The 16,452-nt window shown below is 44.9% G+C and overlaps 1 protein-coding gene across 1 annotated transcript in view; it reads left to right on the top strand.

Moving 5' to 3' along the window:
* tg (thyroglobulin) overlaps positions 1–16,452 on the top strand; it is a 419,486-nt gene that overhangs the window by 295,393 nt on the left and 107,641 nt on the right. The window contains exons 43-44 of the mRNA XM_067976982.1: positions 8,850–9,014; positions 12,151–12,318. Of these exons, the coding sequence (XP_067833083.1) occupies positions 8,850–9,014; positions 12,151–12,318 (333 nt within the window). The remainder of the gene's footprint in view (positions 1–8,849; positions 9,015–12,150; positions 12,319–16,452) is intronic.

Raw genomic sequence — 16,452 nt, 5'->3', positions numbered from 1 at the left:
TGATAAGTGGCAAGTAACATTCGCGCCAGACAAGTGCCAGGCAATGACCATCTCCAATAAGAGAGAGTCTAACCACTTCCCCTTGACATTCAACGGCATTACCATCGCGGAATCCCCTACCATCAACATCCTGGGGGTCACCATTGACCAGAAACTTAACCGGACCAGCCATATAAATACTGTGGCTACAAGAGCAGGTCAGAGGCTGGGTATTCTGCGGCGAATGACTCACCTCCTGACTCCCCAAAGCCTTTCCACCATCTACAAGGCTAAAGTCAGGAGTGTGATGGAATACTCTTCACTTGCCTGGATGAGTTCAGCTCCAGCAACACTCAAGAAGCTCGACAACATCCAGGACAAAGCAGCCCGCTTGATTGGCACCCAATCCACCACCCTCTACATTCACTCCCTCCACCACCGGCGCACTGTGGCTGCAGTGTGTATCATTCACAGGATGCACTGCAGCAACTTGCCAAGGCTTCTTCGACAACACCTCGCAAACCCGCGACATCTACCACCTAGAAGGACAAGAGCAGCAGGCACATGGGAACAACACCACCTGCACGTTCCCCTCCAAGTCACACACCATCCCGACTTGGAAATATATCACCGTTCCTTCATCGTCGCTGGATCAAAATCCTGGAACTCCCCATGTAACAGCACTGTGGGAGAACCTTCACCACACAGAGTGCAGCCGTTTCAAGAAGGCGGCTCACCACCACCTTCTTAAGGGCAATTCGGGATGGGCAATAAATGTTGGCCTTGCCAATGATGCCCACATCCCATGAATGAATAATAAAAAAAAAATTAAATATAAATGATAGGTACCCATGCCGCTAGGAGTACAGGTGGTACACCCGCCTGTCCTGGGATGCTGCAAACTGTTGGAGGTGCGGAGTGGGGGAAGATGAAGGCCCAGCCTCCTTGGAGACTTTTGTAATGCTGAGATTTGAAATAAATATTTCCTTGGTACTTGGTGGACCAGGCCCATACCCGGTCCCTCTAACAGTCACCGCAACCATCATCAGCTGGCGAGTATGCCTTGTTTTACTACATGTGCAGACCACCGATCCAGCCCCATTTGCTCCAGGGCCAGAGACTCAGAAACTCCTGGCATTGGGAGTCCTTGTTTGGAGCAGAGGGACGCACTACCACAACAGGCATATCAGACATAAAGCCAGCACCTGTTGTAACTGGGTACTGGTCTAATCTGCAGTCCTTCTAGTGTACTCCCAACAGAGTTACGGTGGGAGTGTTCCCAGGTCTGAATATTGTCTGCCCCAGAATCTCTGAGTGCCCATTGAACTGTAGGGTATCTGCGACTTTCTAGTTGACACTTCAATACAATCTGTCTGAGTCATTCTCTTCTCCCAGCAACTGCCAGGGTTACATTTCATAAAATCATAGAATAGAATCATAGAATCATGCTGTTCAGAAGGAGGCCACATTGTGCCTATGTCAGCTCTTTGAAAGAGCTATCCAATTAATCCCACTCCTCCGCTCTTTTCCCATAGCCCTTCAAATTTTTCATTTTCAAGTATAAATCCAATTCCTTTTTGAAAGTTACTATTGAATCTGCTTCCACCACCCTTTCAGGCAGTGCATTCCAGATCATAACAACTCGTTGCGTAAAAAAAAGTTCTCCTCATCTCCCCCCTGGTTCTTTTTCCAATTAACTTAAATCTGTGTCCTTTAGTTACCAACCCTCCTGCCAGTGGAAATAGTTTCTCCGTATCTACTCTATCAAAATCCTTCATAGGAACATAGGAACAAGAGTAGACCATTCAGTCCCTCGATCCTGTTCTGCCATTGAGTTCGATCATGGCTGATCTGTACCTCAACTCCATTTACTCGCCTTGTTATATACAGTTATACCACATGTGGTGTCAAAGGTGGAGTGGGTTATATGCAGTTATATAATAGATGGGGTCTGGGAGACAGTGGCAGTTATAACACTTGCAGTCTAAAAGGTGCAGTGGGTTATATGCAGTTCTACAATACATGAGGTCTGAGAGACAGTGGGTTATATCCAGCTCTACCACATTGAACATTAAACACTGAAAACAGTAAGATGCAGTGTTTAGATAATGCCATGTTTGTCTTTCAAATTCTGTAGATTGTAGGAAAAAGGGAATTCTGAGGAGGGTAAGGAATTCCACAATTTTAATGTTTAGCAACAGAATAAGTTAGAAAAAGAGATGATGCAGTGGGTCTTGATTTGAACATAGTGAAGGCACAGGGGCAGAGGAAGAGTGTATTAAATGGTATATATGGACATTCGAGGAATAAGAGAGGAGAGTTCAATGACCACTGTAGCAGCGATAAAATAGAGACTCGAAAAGTTCGAATGGATAAGAAAGATTGGAGGACAAAGGTGAGGGAAGTGAGAGTTGTGGAAATCTCCCCTCAAAAAGGACAATTGAAATTTTCAAGACTGAGGTTGATAGATTTTTGTTAGGTAAAGGTAAAAAGGGATATGGAGCAAAGGCCGGTAAATGGAATTAAGGTACAGATCAGCCATGATCTAATTAAATGGTGGAATAGATTCAAGGGACTGAATGGGCTACTCGTGTTTCTATGTTCCTAATGAGAATAATGACTATTATTCTGATGGTGTTGATTGAGGGAGGAACATTGATCAGTACACCAGGTGAGCTTCCTGCTATTCAAATAGTACAGTTGGGATCTTTAATATCCACCTGAACCACCTGAGTACAGCAGCTTTACTCTGACTCTGGGACATGCAATACCAGGCCTGGCGTTCAATACTGACACTGTGGCAACAATTAGAGAAAAGAAAGTCCCAAGTCAGGGGACTTGGAGTCAGGGGCAAGGTAGCAGAATGGATAGCAAGTTGGCTACAAAACAGAAAACAGAGACTAGGGGTTATGGGCAACGATCCCACTAATTTTTTTCAGCCATGTGCGGAATGAATTTGTGTTTGTGCACCGATATAAAGGGTGTGTGCGCCACCGTAAAATAAATCACAACTTTGAATAGAATATCTTTTTTGAAAACATTATTCAGCGTATAAAACAAACAGAACAATTATATAAAATAATGGATAATTGTAACAATTTAATTATTTGGTAAATTTATGTAATTTATGAAATGGGTTTCTTAAGTTGCACTAGGATTGTGCAGACCAGTCTCATTATATTTTATTAAAAATTATCTGATGGGAACGATTCCAATTAGCTTTTTGTTGAATCAGCTTAATGACTCCGATTCAAACAGAAATAAATCATGTGCAATCAGAATTTTTAAATTGAGTCAGAAATACAAAACAGCTGTCAAATCAGTTAGTATGAATTTGGGGATAGAGAACAATTTAATTAAAGCTCCCAGCATCCCCCACCCCCACCATTGAATCCTCAGCAAGGTTTAAAAAAATTGCATTGCTATTGTACATCTTGCAGGTCTCATTAGTTTTATCTGCCTCTATGTAAGGCAGGGAGCAGTTTGGTCATGTACATTGTGCACACTATGCACCAAACTGCTTCCTCCCTTTCATAGAAGCCCAAACCAACTCATCCCAGCCAGCGCCCCTAACAAAACTCAGCCCAGCCAGTGCCCCCAACAAAACTCAGCCCAGCCAGTGCCCCCAACAAAACTCAGCCCAGCCAGTGCCCCCAACAAAACTCAGCCCAGCCAGTGCCCCCAACAAAACTCAGCCCAGCCAGTGCCCCCAACAAAACTCAGCCCAGCCAGTGCCCCCAACAAAACTCAGCCCAGCCAGTGCCCCCAACAAAACTCAGCCCAGCCAGTGTCCCCAACTCAACTCAGCCCAGCCAGTGCCCCCAACCCAACTCAGCCCAGCCAGTGCCCCCAACCCAACTCAGCCCAGCCAGTGCCCCCAACCCAACTCAGCCCAGCCAGTGCCCCCAACCCAACTCAGCCCAGCCAGTGCCCCCAACCCAACTCAGCCCAGCTACCAGTGCCCCCAACGAAACTCAGCCCAGCCAGTGCCCCCAACCCAACTCAGCCCAGCCAGTGCCCCCAACCCAACTCAGCCCAGCTACCAGTGCCCCCAACGAAACTCAGCCCAACCAATGCCCCCAACAAAACTCAGCCCAGCCAGTGCCCCCAACCCAACTCAGCCCAGCCAGTGCCCCCAACCCAACTCAGCCCAGCCAGTGCCCCCAACCCAACTCAGCCCAGCCAGTGCCCCCAACAAAACTCAGCCCAGCCAGTGCCCCCAACCCAACTCAGCCCAGCCAGTGCCCCCAACAAAACTCAGCCCAGCCAGTGCCCCCAACCCAACTCAGCCCAGCCAGTGCCCCCAACCCAACTCAGCCCAGCCAGTGCCCCCAACCCAACTCAGCCCAGCTACCAGTGCCCCCAACGAAACTCAGCCCAGCCAATGCCCCCAACAAAACTCAGCCCAGCCAATGCCCCCAACTCAACTCAGCCCAGCCAGTGCCCCCAACCCAACTCAGCCCAGCCAGTGCCCCCCAACCCAACTCAGCCCGCCCGTGCCCCCAACAAAACTCAGCCCAGCTACCAGTGCCCCCAACGATTAAGCTTACACACATGAAACCATACTGCAGCAAGAATCACTATCTTAAGTACACCAAAGGGCACAACTCAACCCAGCCACAAAGAGGCCCGACAGCAGGCCCGACCCCCCAATATAAACTAAATGGCAACATTTTAAAGGGGGTGCAGGAACAGAGGGACCTGGGGGCTCATGTACACAAATCTTTCAAGATGGCTGGACAAGTTGAAAAATTGCTTAAAAATGGCTTTCGAAATAGAGGGATAGAGTACAATGGGGTTTGACATAATTCACTGCACTGACCCCTCCATAACCTATTCTCGCCGGTGAACTTTATGTATTGGGTTTGACATCTGCAAGCCCCGTTGTAGCCTGTGTAACTCCGGCAATGGCTACTGTTCACACCGCTACAGCCCAGCAGTGACCCCCTTCCCCCCGAGGTTTCGTCGTTAGCCATTTCTTATCTCTCTTTTGTTGGCAATCGGTGTCAATATATACTTAATCATGGGAGTAGCTTCCATATGTTTGCTGAGGACACTCAGCTTTACCACTCCATGCTGCCCATGATTAATTATTATATTGCGTGCCCTCGACCCCCGCCCCTAACCCCAAACACCGACCTCGAACTGGTGTTCCCTGGTGCACACAGAGCCGGATCTGATTCCAAATACGGGCAGCACCACGAGAACGACCAGGGTCAGCGAAACTTCAGTGCATGGGCCTACTGGATATGACGATCCAGCTCCTGGGAATCCTGGTCCAGGTCTGGTGCACGTACACGGACAGAGTGACAAAGTGCACGGCACACAATGAAATGCCGCGCGCAGCTTACAGAGAACGGTGTTTATGGGTAGCTACTCATACTGGCAAAAGGTGGGAAGTGATGTTCCACAGGGATTGGTGCTGGGACCACTGTTGTTCACAATTTACATTAACGATTTGGATTCGGGAATCGGAAGTACAATTTCAAAATTTGCTTACGACACCAAATTGGGAGTGTAGTTAATACAAAGGAAGAATGCGTCAAAATGCAAGACGACATTAATAAACTTGAAGAATGGGCATGTAATTGGCAAATGAATTTCAATATAGATAAGTGTGAGGTGGGAAGAATAAGGAGGTCACATACTGCTTGGATAATAAGAGTCTAAATGGGATAGAGGAGCAAAAGGATCCCGTGGTACAGATACACAAATCACTAAAAGTAGTGACACAGGTTAATAAGGCCATAAAAAAGGCAAATCAAGCACTGGGGTTCATTTCTGGAGGGATAGAATTGAAAAACAAAGACGTTATGTTAAACTTGTATAGAACCTTGGTTAGATCACACTTGGAGTACTGTGCACAGTTCTGGTTTCCATATTATAAAAATGATATAGAGGCATTGGAGAAGGTGCAAAAAAGATTCACAGGGATGATACCAGAACTGATAGGATAGCCTTATCAGGAAAGGCTGAACAGGCTGGGACTCTTTTCTCTAGTTTTGTTGGGGGCACTGTTAGAGATCTTTAAGATAATGATAGGTTTTGATAGGGTAGACGGAGAGAAAATGTTTCCTCTTGTGGGGGAGTCCAAAACTAGAGGTCATAAATATAAAATAGTCACTAATAAATCCAATAGGGAATTCAGGAGAAACTTCTATACCCAAAGAGTGGTAAGAATGTGGAATGTGCTACCACAAGGAGTAATTGAGGCAAATGTCATAGATGAATTTAAGAGGAAGCTAGATAAGCACATGAGGGAGAAAGGAATAGAAGGATATGCTGATAGGGTTAGATGAAGTAGGGAGGGAGGAGGCTCGTGTGGAGCATAAACACCGGCATAGACCAGTTGGGCCGAATGGCCTGTTTCTGTGCTGTAGTTTCAACATAACTCGATGTAAAATTATTAGGAAGAAAAACTCTTATGGTCTAAGGACTAACATAAAAGTCAGTTCCACATAATGGATTATTAGTGGTCATCTGGAAGAGAGTGACTTAGACACACTACTGTGAATCAAGATAATGGGATTTCTTTGGAGTATATCTGTTCCATCATGAAGTGATCAGAACAACACACAGTACTGCAGATAGGGTCTGACCAGTTCCTTATACAGAAACAACCTAAGCCTCTTTAGATCTGTTATTGCTCCTGGCTCAGAATTTTGTCTTTTATTTTTCTGGTGTTTTGTTTTCTCATGTTTTATGATGATATGACAAAAAAAAAATGTATTATGTTACTTACTTCTTGTCACGGTACATACAGAGTTAAACTAAAGAAATAACCCTATCTAGCTGATACAAATCAGTACAGGAACAGAGCTGATGTGCCTGTAGATTGCTACACTGAATCAAAAAGTGGTTTTAATATTGGTATTATCTGTAAAGCCTCCATTAGTGTTTTTCTGTACGGGAGCATCCTTGATATCATCTGTATAAGTGCTAGTACTCTGCATCACAGATATAAACTTCAAAGGGTGCAAGAGGTTACCTTGACCAGCAAATATCCTTTCTGTTTGACAGCCTATCGCTGTCTGATAGCCTAATCCAATCGTAGGTGATACATATTTGATTTCCCTTGTTCTTAGTGTAACTTCAAAGAAATTGTAAAGTATATCATGGCCAGTCCTGTTAAGACAACCATGTGGCTTCTTGGAAGGTTAGCAGTGACCTCCAATGTAAAATTATGGTCAATAACTTTGGGGGAGATTTTTGAGGTCTCCCGTCCAACAGAAACAGGACAGTAGCAGGGTATGGCTTACCGCTCTGTTCCTGGTGGCAGTGTGGCTGATGTTATATTCCCAAAGGTATACTTTTGGATGGCCAGAGCACCCATCTGAGTCAAGCAGTAGGCCCTTTTAATATGCAAATAGGCTCCTGCCATATATATATAGACCCCAAATCCGATTTTAGGAATCAACTAGGCAGAGATTGCATCGTGCATGCTCCGCACACTTTCAATTGGCCGCCCAGCCGAAGCCCACGGAAGTTAAGTATTAATTTTCCTTTGTGTCAGCCATGGCTCAGTGGTAGCACTCTCGTCTTTGAGTCAGAAGGTTGAAGGTTCAAGTCCCAGTCCAAGACTTGAGTACCAAATCTAGGCTAACACTTCAGTGCCGTACTGAGGGAGTGTTACACTGTCGGAGGTGCCGTCTTTCAGATGAGACGTTAAACTGAGGCCCTATCAGCCCTCTCAGGAGGACATAAACGATCCCATGGCTCTATTTAAAATTTTCAGACTTTGCATTCCCAGTGGGAAGCCTGTACTTTTACACGCCGACGTTAAACCCGGAAATAAGGCCGGGTTGAGGTTGCGACCCAAAAAACAACTATTTTCAAGTCCCACCCATTCTTGGAGTTTAAAATCACCCCCATAGAGTACAAAAGCAAAGAAGTTGCTCAGAATAAGGGGCCACCTGTTTAAGATGGAAATGGGGAGGAATTTCTTCTCCCAGAGGATTGTGAATCTTTGTAAATCTTTATCCCAAAAGCTGTGGAGGCTGAGGCATTGAATACATTCAAGGCTGAGATAGATACATTTTTCATCAGCAAGGGAGTTAAAGGATATGGGGAAAAGGCAGGGAAGTGGAGTTGAGGTAAAAATCAGATCAGCCATGATCTCATTAAATGGCGGAGCAGGCTCAAAGTGCCAAATGGCCTACACCTGCTCCTATCTCTTATGGTCTTATGTTGAACCTTTATAAAACACTGGTTCAGCCACAACTGGAGTATTGTGTCCGATTCTGGGCACTGCACTTTAGAGGGGGTGCAGAAAAGATTTACTAGAATGGTTCCAGGGATGAGGGACTTCAGTTACGTGGATGGACTGGAGAAGCTGGGGTTGTTCTCCTTAGAGCAGAAAAGGTTGAGGGGAGATTTGATAGAAGTGCTCAAAATCATGAAAGGTTTAGATAAAGTAAATAAAGAGAATCTGCTCCCGTTGGCAGAAGGGTTGAGAACCAGAGGACACAGATTTAAGGTGATTGGCAAAAGAACCAAAGGCGACATGAGGAAAATCTTTTTTACACAGCGAGTAGTTATGATCTGGAATGGGCTACCTGAAAGAGTGGTGGAAGCAGATTCAATCATGGCTTTCAAAAATGAATTGGATAAATACTTGAAAGGAAAAAATTTGCAGGGCTACAGGGAAAGAGCTGGGGAATGGGACTAACTAAATTGCTCTTACAAAGAGCCGGCACAGGCTCGATGGGCCGCATGGCTTCCATTTGTGATCTAACCATTCTGTGTTTCTATGATTCTATGATATGCCAAATGGCCTTCTCCTGTGCTGTACCTACTATGATACTATGATATAATTCTGCTTAAATACTAATTCAGCTTTTACTCTTTGAATTTCTTGTTGTGTTTTCAAGGGAGGCTCAGCCTTGTCTCCGAGTGCAGTGGTGAGTAAGAAGAGAGCACAGGAGCAAGCAAACACCCTGGCTGAAGAGGTTGGCTGTCCAACCTTTAACAAAACAATCCTTTTATCCTGCCTCCGTACTCTACCTGCACTAACCCTGAACACTGCACAGACCAAGGTCGGTAACTGTACAGTAAATGTTATTTTTATATATTTATATTATATTAATAATCTTGTATAGGTGGTGCACTTCCTGTCCAGGAACCTTACTTCTGGTTGTCAAGATTTTTGGGTCAGGCTTTTGTGTTGACACCTACCATTACGAATTGCTATGCGAACATTCAACTTTGCTATGTCAACTGGCAAAAGATTCAGAGGCGAGGTGAGGAGAATTTTTTTTACGCAACGAGTTGTTATGATCTGAAATGCACTACCTGAAAGGGTGGTGGAAGCAGATTCAATAATAACTTTCAAAAGGGAAATACTTGAAGGGGAAAAAAATTGCAGGGCTATGGGGGAAGGACAGAGAAGTGGGACTAATTGGATAGCTCTTTCAAAGAGCCATCATAGGTACGATGGGCCGAATGGCTTCATTCTGTGCTGTATCAGTCCATGATTCAATGGTACTAGATACTTGGAGGCTGTGGTAACTACATGGTTCTGTGGAAGAAATCCTATTGAGAAGGTCACAAGTTTGATTCCCATGGCTGGCTGTTGCTCAAGGTGCAGTTGCCTTACAGAGGTGAGCTTTGGCCGTTCTCAACTGGGTAGCTGGACTTGATGTTGTACAGTGCTAAGCTACTACATTCAGGAGAAGGGAGACCTGGCACATAACAACCTCAGGAAGAAGCCTACAGCTTGAACCATCTCAAGTTCTGAAGAAGAATGGATGCCTAATGGTGAGGAGGATAAAGGTGCAGTATGAATTGAGGAGAGGAGGATAAGGGTGCAGTATGAATTGAGGAGAGGAGGATAAGGGTGCAGTATGAATTGAGGAGAGGAGGATAAGGGTGCAGTATGAATTGAGGAGAGGAGGATAAGGGTGCAGTAAGAATTGAGGAGAGGAGGATAAGGGTGCAGTAAGAATTGAGGAGAGGAGGATAAGGGTGCAGTAAGAATTGAGAAGAGGAGGATAAGGATGCAGCAAGAATTGAGGAGAGGAGGATAAGGATGCAGCAAGAATTGAGGAGAGGAGGATAAGGATGCAGTAAGAATTGAGGAGAGGAGGATAAGGATGCAGTAAGAATTGAGGCATGGTGTTTAAGAGTGCAGCAAGAATTGAGGAGAGGTGGATAAGGGTGCAGCAAGAATTGAGGAGAGGAGGATAAGGGTGCAGCAAGAATTGAGGAGAGGAGGATAAGGGTGCAGCAAGAATTGAGGAGAGGAGGATAAGGGTGCAGCAAGAATTGAGGAGAGGAGGATAAGGGTGCAGTATGAATAGAGGAGAGGAGGATAAGGGTGCAGTAAGAATTGAGAGGAGGATAAGGGTGCAGTATGAATTGAGGAGAGGAGGATAAGGGTGCAGCAAGAATTGAGGAGAGGAGGATAAGGGTGCAGCAAGAATTGAGGAGAGGAGGATAAGGGTGCAGTATGAATTGAGGCGAGGAGGATAAGGGTGCAGTATGAATTGAGGAGAGGAGGATAAGGGTGCAGTATGAATTGAGGAGAGGAGGATAAGGGTGCAGTAAGAATTGAGGAGAGGAGGATAAGGGTGCAGTATGAATTGAGGCGAGGAGGATAAGGGTGCAGTATGAATTGAGGAGAGGAGGATAAGGGTGCAGTATGAATTGAGGCGAGGAGGATAAGGGTGCAGTATGAATTGAGGCGAGGAGGATAAGGGTGCAGTATGAATTGAGGCGAGGAGGATAAGGGTGCAGTATGAATTGAGGCGAGGAGGATAAGGGTGCAGTATGAATTGTAGGGGTGGGATAAGGGTCTAGTATGAATTGTAGGGGTGGGATAAGGGTCTAGTATGAATTGTAGGGGTGGGATAAGGGTCTAGTATGAATTGTAGGGGTGGGATAAGGGTCTAGTATGAATTGAGGAGAGGAGGATAAGGGTCTAGTATGAATTGTAGGGGTGGGATAAGGGTGCAGCATAAAATGCAGAAAGAGGGATAAGGGTGCAGCATGAACTGAAGAGAGAAAAGAGTGCCAGCATGGTCTGGGGGAGGGATGGAGGAGGGGGGGTTGAATGTCAACATTTATTGGGGGGAGGGTGTGCGGTAAGGGAAGAGTGGTTCTGTGTCACAGTGACAGCTGTATAAACTATTTTAATGCAAATGATCTGATTTAGCTCAGACAGTATCAATAAATACCCTCAACAGCTCCGCAAGAAATGAGGGGGAAAGTCCCTATAATTTTTCTCACAATTTTCTACTTTACAAGTGATGCAATGTTGGACATACCTGCACCTTAAAATGTGACAAGTCCATGTCCCAGTGCACTTTCAGTGTAATTACAGGGTAGAATTTATGAATCTGTACTCAAGCACTGGGAACACGGATTTGTAAATCTACCCTTCGATGTTAAAGGAATATATTCAGGATGTGACGTTCACCTGACGAAGGGGGAAGCCTCCGAAAGCTTGTGAATTTAAAATAAAATTGCTGGACTATAACTTGGTGTTGTAAAATTGTTTACGAATATATTCAGGGCTGTTTTTGAAGCATGTATTTTTTTCATTCATTCATGGGATGTGGGCGTCGTTGGCGAGGCCAGCATTTATTGCCCATCTCTAATTGCCCTGGAGAAGGTGATGGTGAGCCGTCACCTTGAACCGCTGCAGTCCGTGTGGTGAAGGTTCTCCCACAGTGCTGTTAGGTAGGGATTGCCAGGATTTTGACCCAGCGATGATGAAAGAACGGCGATATATTGTATGGCACTATGTTGGAGTAATGATTCATTCAAATGCAAATTAGATGGATTTCTTTCAGAAAATAACATTGCGGGATATAGTATACAATTTGAGACATGTCATGTGGTAAGTGTAGCATGTTTGGGAGGAACAGGTGACTTTGCACCTATGGTTCCCAAAGCTTTCCACCAATGGGGGTTTTCCTCATGTCATATCTGGGTCTGTTGTAGTCTAATTGATAGAGACAGACTGCTATGATTAGTCAACAAACCCATTATTGTTGTATCATGCAACTACCAGGATGGTAGAAGGCGAACAAGATGGACCTTTGGTCTTTTTTCAGCCAGCAATTCCTATGCTCCAAAGTAAATCGAATTGCATAAAATAATTTGCATGACAAGGGACCATATTCAGGCCGAGCTCTTACCCGCATGTTGGTTTCTTTTGTGACTCCACAGCTGTTGTCAGCCAGTGGGCCATTCCAATCATGGGCCCCCATAGTGGATGGGATTTACCTGCAGGAAACCCCCCTGGCAGCCCTAAGTAGCCGTCGGTTCCACAAGGTGGACTTACTGATCGGGAGCGCAGAGGAGGATGGGCTTGTCAGAAGAGCAAAAGCAATCAAGGTGAGAAATCAAAAAAATAATTTAAGAAGGATTGAAAATATTTTTTGCTGCCGAATGATTGGCCTGTTGTAGATTGACACAATGTTGAGCACGTAATAAGGCATGGTGGCTCAGTTGGTAAATTCACTGCCCATTGTCAGACTGAGATCAGGAAGGCTCCAAATTAACGTTCAGATAGTTACTCAGCCAGGCTGGAAATAAAGGTCCTACAACTGGCCACGGCTGATAGATGCTCAGCTGTGAGCTACTACAGAATCAAATAGCCTGCTAACTATTGTTATCACATATTGAGAGTAACTACTCGGGTGAGGTACAGGAGAGCTGTGGAACTGTACCCATAAGACCATGAGACCATAAGAGATAGGAGCAGGAGTAGGCCATTTGGCCCTTTGTGCCTGCTCCGCCATTTATTGAGATCATGGTTGATCTAATTTTTACCTCAACTCCACTTTCCCGCCCTTTCCCCATATCTGTTGACTCCCTTGCTGATTAAAAATTTGTCTAACTCAGCCTTGAATGTATTCAATGACTCAGCCTCCACAGCTTTTTGGGGTAAAGAATTCCAAAGATTCTCGACCCTCTGAGAGAAGAAATTCCTCCTCATTTCCATCTTAAATGGGCGACCCCTTATTCTTAGACTATGCCCCCTAGTTTTAGATTCCCCCTTGAGGGGTAACATCCTCTCAGCATCTACCCTATCGAGACCCTTCAGAATCTTATATGTTTCAATAAGATCTCCTCTCATTCTTCTAAACTCCAATGAGTATAGACCCAACCTGTTCAATCTTTCCTCATAAGACAACCCTTTCCATACCCCGAATCAACGCAGTGAACCTTCTCTGAACTGCCTCCAATGCAAATATGTCCTTCCTTAAATAAGGGCACAGAAATGTACGCAGTACTCCAGGTGTGGTCTCACCAGCACCCTGTACAATTGTAGCATGACTTCCCTGCTTTTATACTCCATCCCCCTAGAAATAAAGGCCAATATTCTGTTTGCCTTCCAGATTACCTGCTGCACCTGTATGTTGACTTTTTGTATTTCATGTAATGGATTTCAGTAAGGCCTTTCATGTATGGATTTCAGTAAGGCCTTCGATAAAGTCCCCCACAGGAGACTGGTCAAGAAGGTACGAGCCCATGGAATCCAGGGTGCCTTGGCACTTTGGATACAAAACTGGCTTAGTGGCAGAAGGCAGAGGGTGATGGTCGAAGGTTGTTTTTGTGACTGGAAGCCTGTGGCCAGTGGGGTACCACAGGGATCGGTGCTGGGTCCCTTGCTGTTTGTGGTCTACATTAATGACTTGGATATGAATGTAAAAGGTATGATCAGTAAGTTCGCTGATGATACAAAAATTGGTAGGGTGGTAAATAGCGAGGAGGATAGCCTCAGTCTGCAGGACGATATAGATGGGTTGGTCAGATGGGCGGAACAGTGGCAAATGGAATTTAACCCGGAAAAGTGCGAGGTGATGCACTTTGGAGGGACTAACAAGGCAAGGGAATACACAATGAATGGGAGGACCCTAGGCAAGACAGAGGGTCAGAGGGATCTTGGTGTGCAAGTTCACAGATCCCTGAAGGCGGCGGAACAGGTAGATAAGGTGGTAAAGAAGGCATATGGGATACTTGCCTTTATTAGCCGAGGCATAGAATATAAGAGCAAGGAGGTTATGATGGAGCTGTATAAAACACTGGTTAGGCCACAGCTGGAGTACTGTGTGCAGTTCTGGTTGCCACACTACAGGAAGGATGTGATCGCTTTGGAGAGGGTGCAGAGGAGATTCACCAGGATGTTACCAGGGCTGGAGCGCTTCAGCTATGAAGAGAGACTGGGAAGATTGGGTTTGTTTTCCTTGGAGCAGAGGAGGCTGAGGGGGGACATGATTGAGGTGTACAAAATTATGAGGGGCACAGATAGGATGGATACTAAGGAGCTTTTTCCCTTCGTTGAGGGTTCTATAACAAGGGGACATAGATTCAAGGTAAAAGGCGGGAGGTTTAGAGGGGATTTGAGAAAGAACTTTTTCACCCAGAGGGTGGTTGGAGTCTGGAACTCACTGCCTGAAAGGGTTGTGGAGGCAGGAACCCTCACAACATTCAAGAAGCATTTGGATGAGCACTTGAAATGCCATAGCATACAAGGCTACGGACCAAATGCTGGAATATGGGATTAGAGTAGACAGGGCTGATGGCCGGCGCGGACACGATGGGCCGAAGGGCCTCTATCCGTGCTGTATGACTCTATGACTCTATGACTCTATGTACGTGGACACCCAGATCCCTCTGTACCGCAGCATTTTGTAGTATTTCTCCATTCAAATAATATTTTGCTTTTTTATTTTTCCTCCCAAAGTGGATGACTTCACATTTTCCCACATTATATTCCATCTGCCAAATTTTTGCCCATTCGCTTAACCTGTCAATGTCCCTTTGCAGACACTTTGTGTCCTCATCGCAACTTGCTTTTCCACCTATTTTTGTATTATCAGCAAATTTGTCCACAATACACTCTGTTCCTTCATCCAAGTCATTGATATATATTGTAAATAGTTGAGGCCCCAGCACTGATCCCTGCGGCACCCCACTAGTTACAGATTGCCATTTTGAAAATGGCCTTTTATCCCGACTCTTTGTTTTCTGTTAGTTAGCCAATCCTCTATCCATGCCAGTATATTACCCCCAACACCATGAGCTCTTATCTTGTGCAGTAATCTTTTATGTGGCACCTTATCGAATGCCTTTTGGAAATCCAAATATACTGCATCCATTGATTCCCCTTTATCCACCCTGCCCGTTACTTCCTCAAAGAACTCTAATAAATTTGTCAGGCACGATTTCCCCTTCACAAAACCATGTTGACTCTCCTTGATTGCATTATGAGTCTCCAAATGTCCTGCTACTACTTCCTTAATAATGGATTCTAGCATTTTCCCAATGACAGATGTTCGGCTAACTGGTCTATAGTTACCTGCTTTCTTTCTCACTCCCTTCTTGAATAGGGGTGTTACGTTTGCGGTTTTCCAATCTGCCGGGACCTTTCCAGAATCTAGTGAATTCCCAGTGTGAGTCAGCATCTTTGGGATTACATGAAAAAGCTATTTGGCCGATCAATATCAGTCCTTCCATCCGTGCACAATTTAGCCTGTCATGGATATTCATTGAATGCTCCCATTACACCAAAGGTAATTTTAATGACACTGTAGAATATCTATCCAACCTTACAACCAGCAGTGAGAGCAATTTTCTGCATCACAGTTGCCTGATTCCCATATCACCAAATCAGAAAGGAATTTGTAATTGGCTTACAGCTGTAAAGGAAAATCTTTTATTGTGCACAAGACCTGATAAAATCTCATGTGAATCTCATGGCTCCCCGCTGAAAAGGACTGAATTTACCCTACAGTTTCTTATTAAAGTTACAACTCATATCTGGTCAATCCCTTCCTCCAGCGATGTTGTCATTCTCCTTATTTTAATGAGTTCTGGCTTCTCCAAGTAATTCATATGCCCAATCTACTTAGAATCCTTTTGCTCTCCAGCCAACAGATTTGGCTAACTGGCTCTTTCAGCTTAATTTGGAAAATGGATTGGAAAAGAAACTGTGGCCCTAAAATTACGCAATGAGATATTAGCAAACGAACACTTAACAGTCTCATCTACAATTCCTCTATCTGATATATAGGAACCCATCATGTGCACGATTTTTTGGACACCTATTTGCATTTTTCCTTTTTTGGTGGCACATGCTAAAAGCTTTAGAAAATGGATGGACTTTACACTTTTTTCTCCCTCAGATAACTCCCCCCACTCCCACTGGAGGGACAGCTGCGCCCCCACGTGCTGTGCCTCTAGCAAAACAAGAGCTTCAATTGTACTATGTCCTATTGGAATTGTCTCCTCAATTTGTCATTTGTCAGTTTGGCTCTTCATAGCTGCTAGCTTTCAGATCCTGTGGAGAAACACATGTATTGATTACTAACAATGCAGAGGCACGAGAATAGTTCATTTAAGGAAGGCTTTGATGCTTTATAAGCTGAGGTTTATAGATGCTTGCTCAGCAAGATGCTGATAAAATCCTTCCTGCCAGAAGCAACCATATGCAATATGATGTGTTCTGTATTGCTGCCAGGA

Source organism: Heptranchias perlo, chromosome 3, assembly GCF_035084215.1.
Source record: "Heptranchias perlo isolate sHepPer1 chromosome 3, sHepPer1.hap1, whole genome shotgun sequence".
Taxonomy (NCBI): Eukaryota; Metazoa; Chordata; class Chondrichthyes; order Hexanchiformes; family Hexanchidae; genus Heptranchias; species Heptranchias perlo.
The sequence above is the reverse complement of the archived record's forward strand: the minus strand, read 5'-3'. Positions and strand labels throughout refer to the sequence as shown.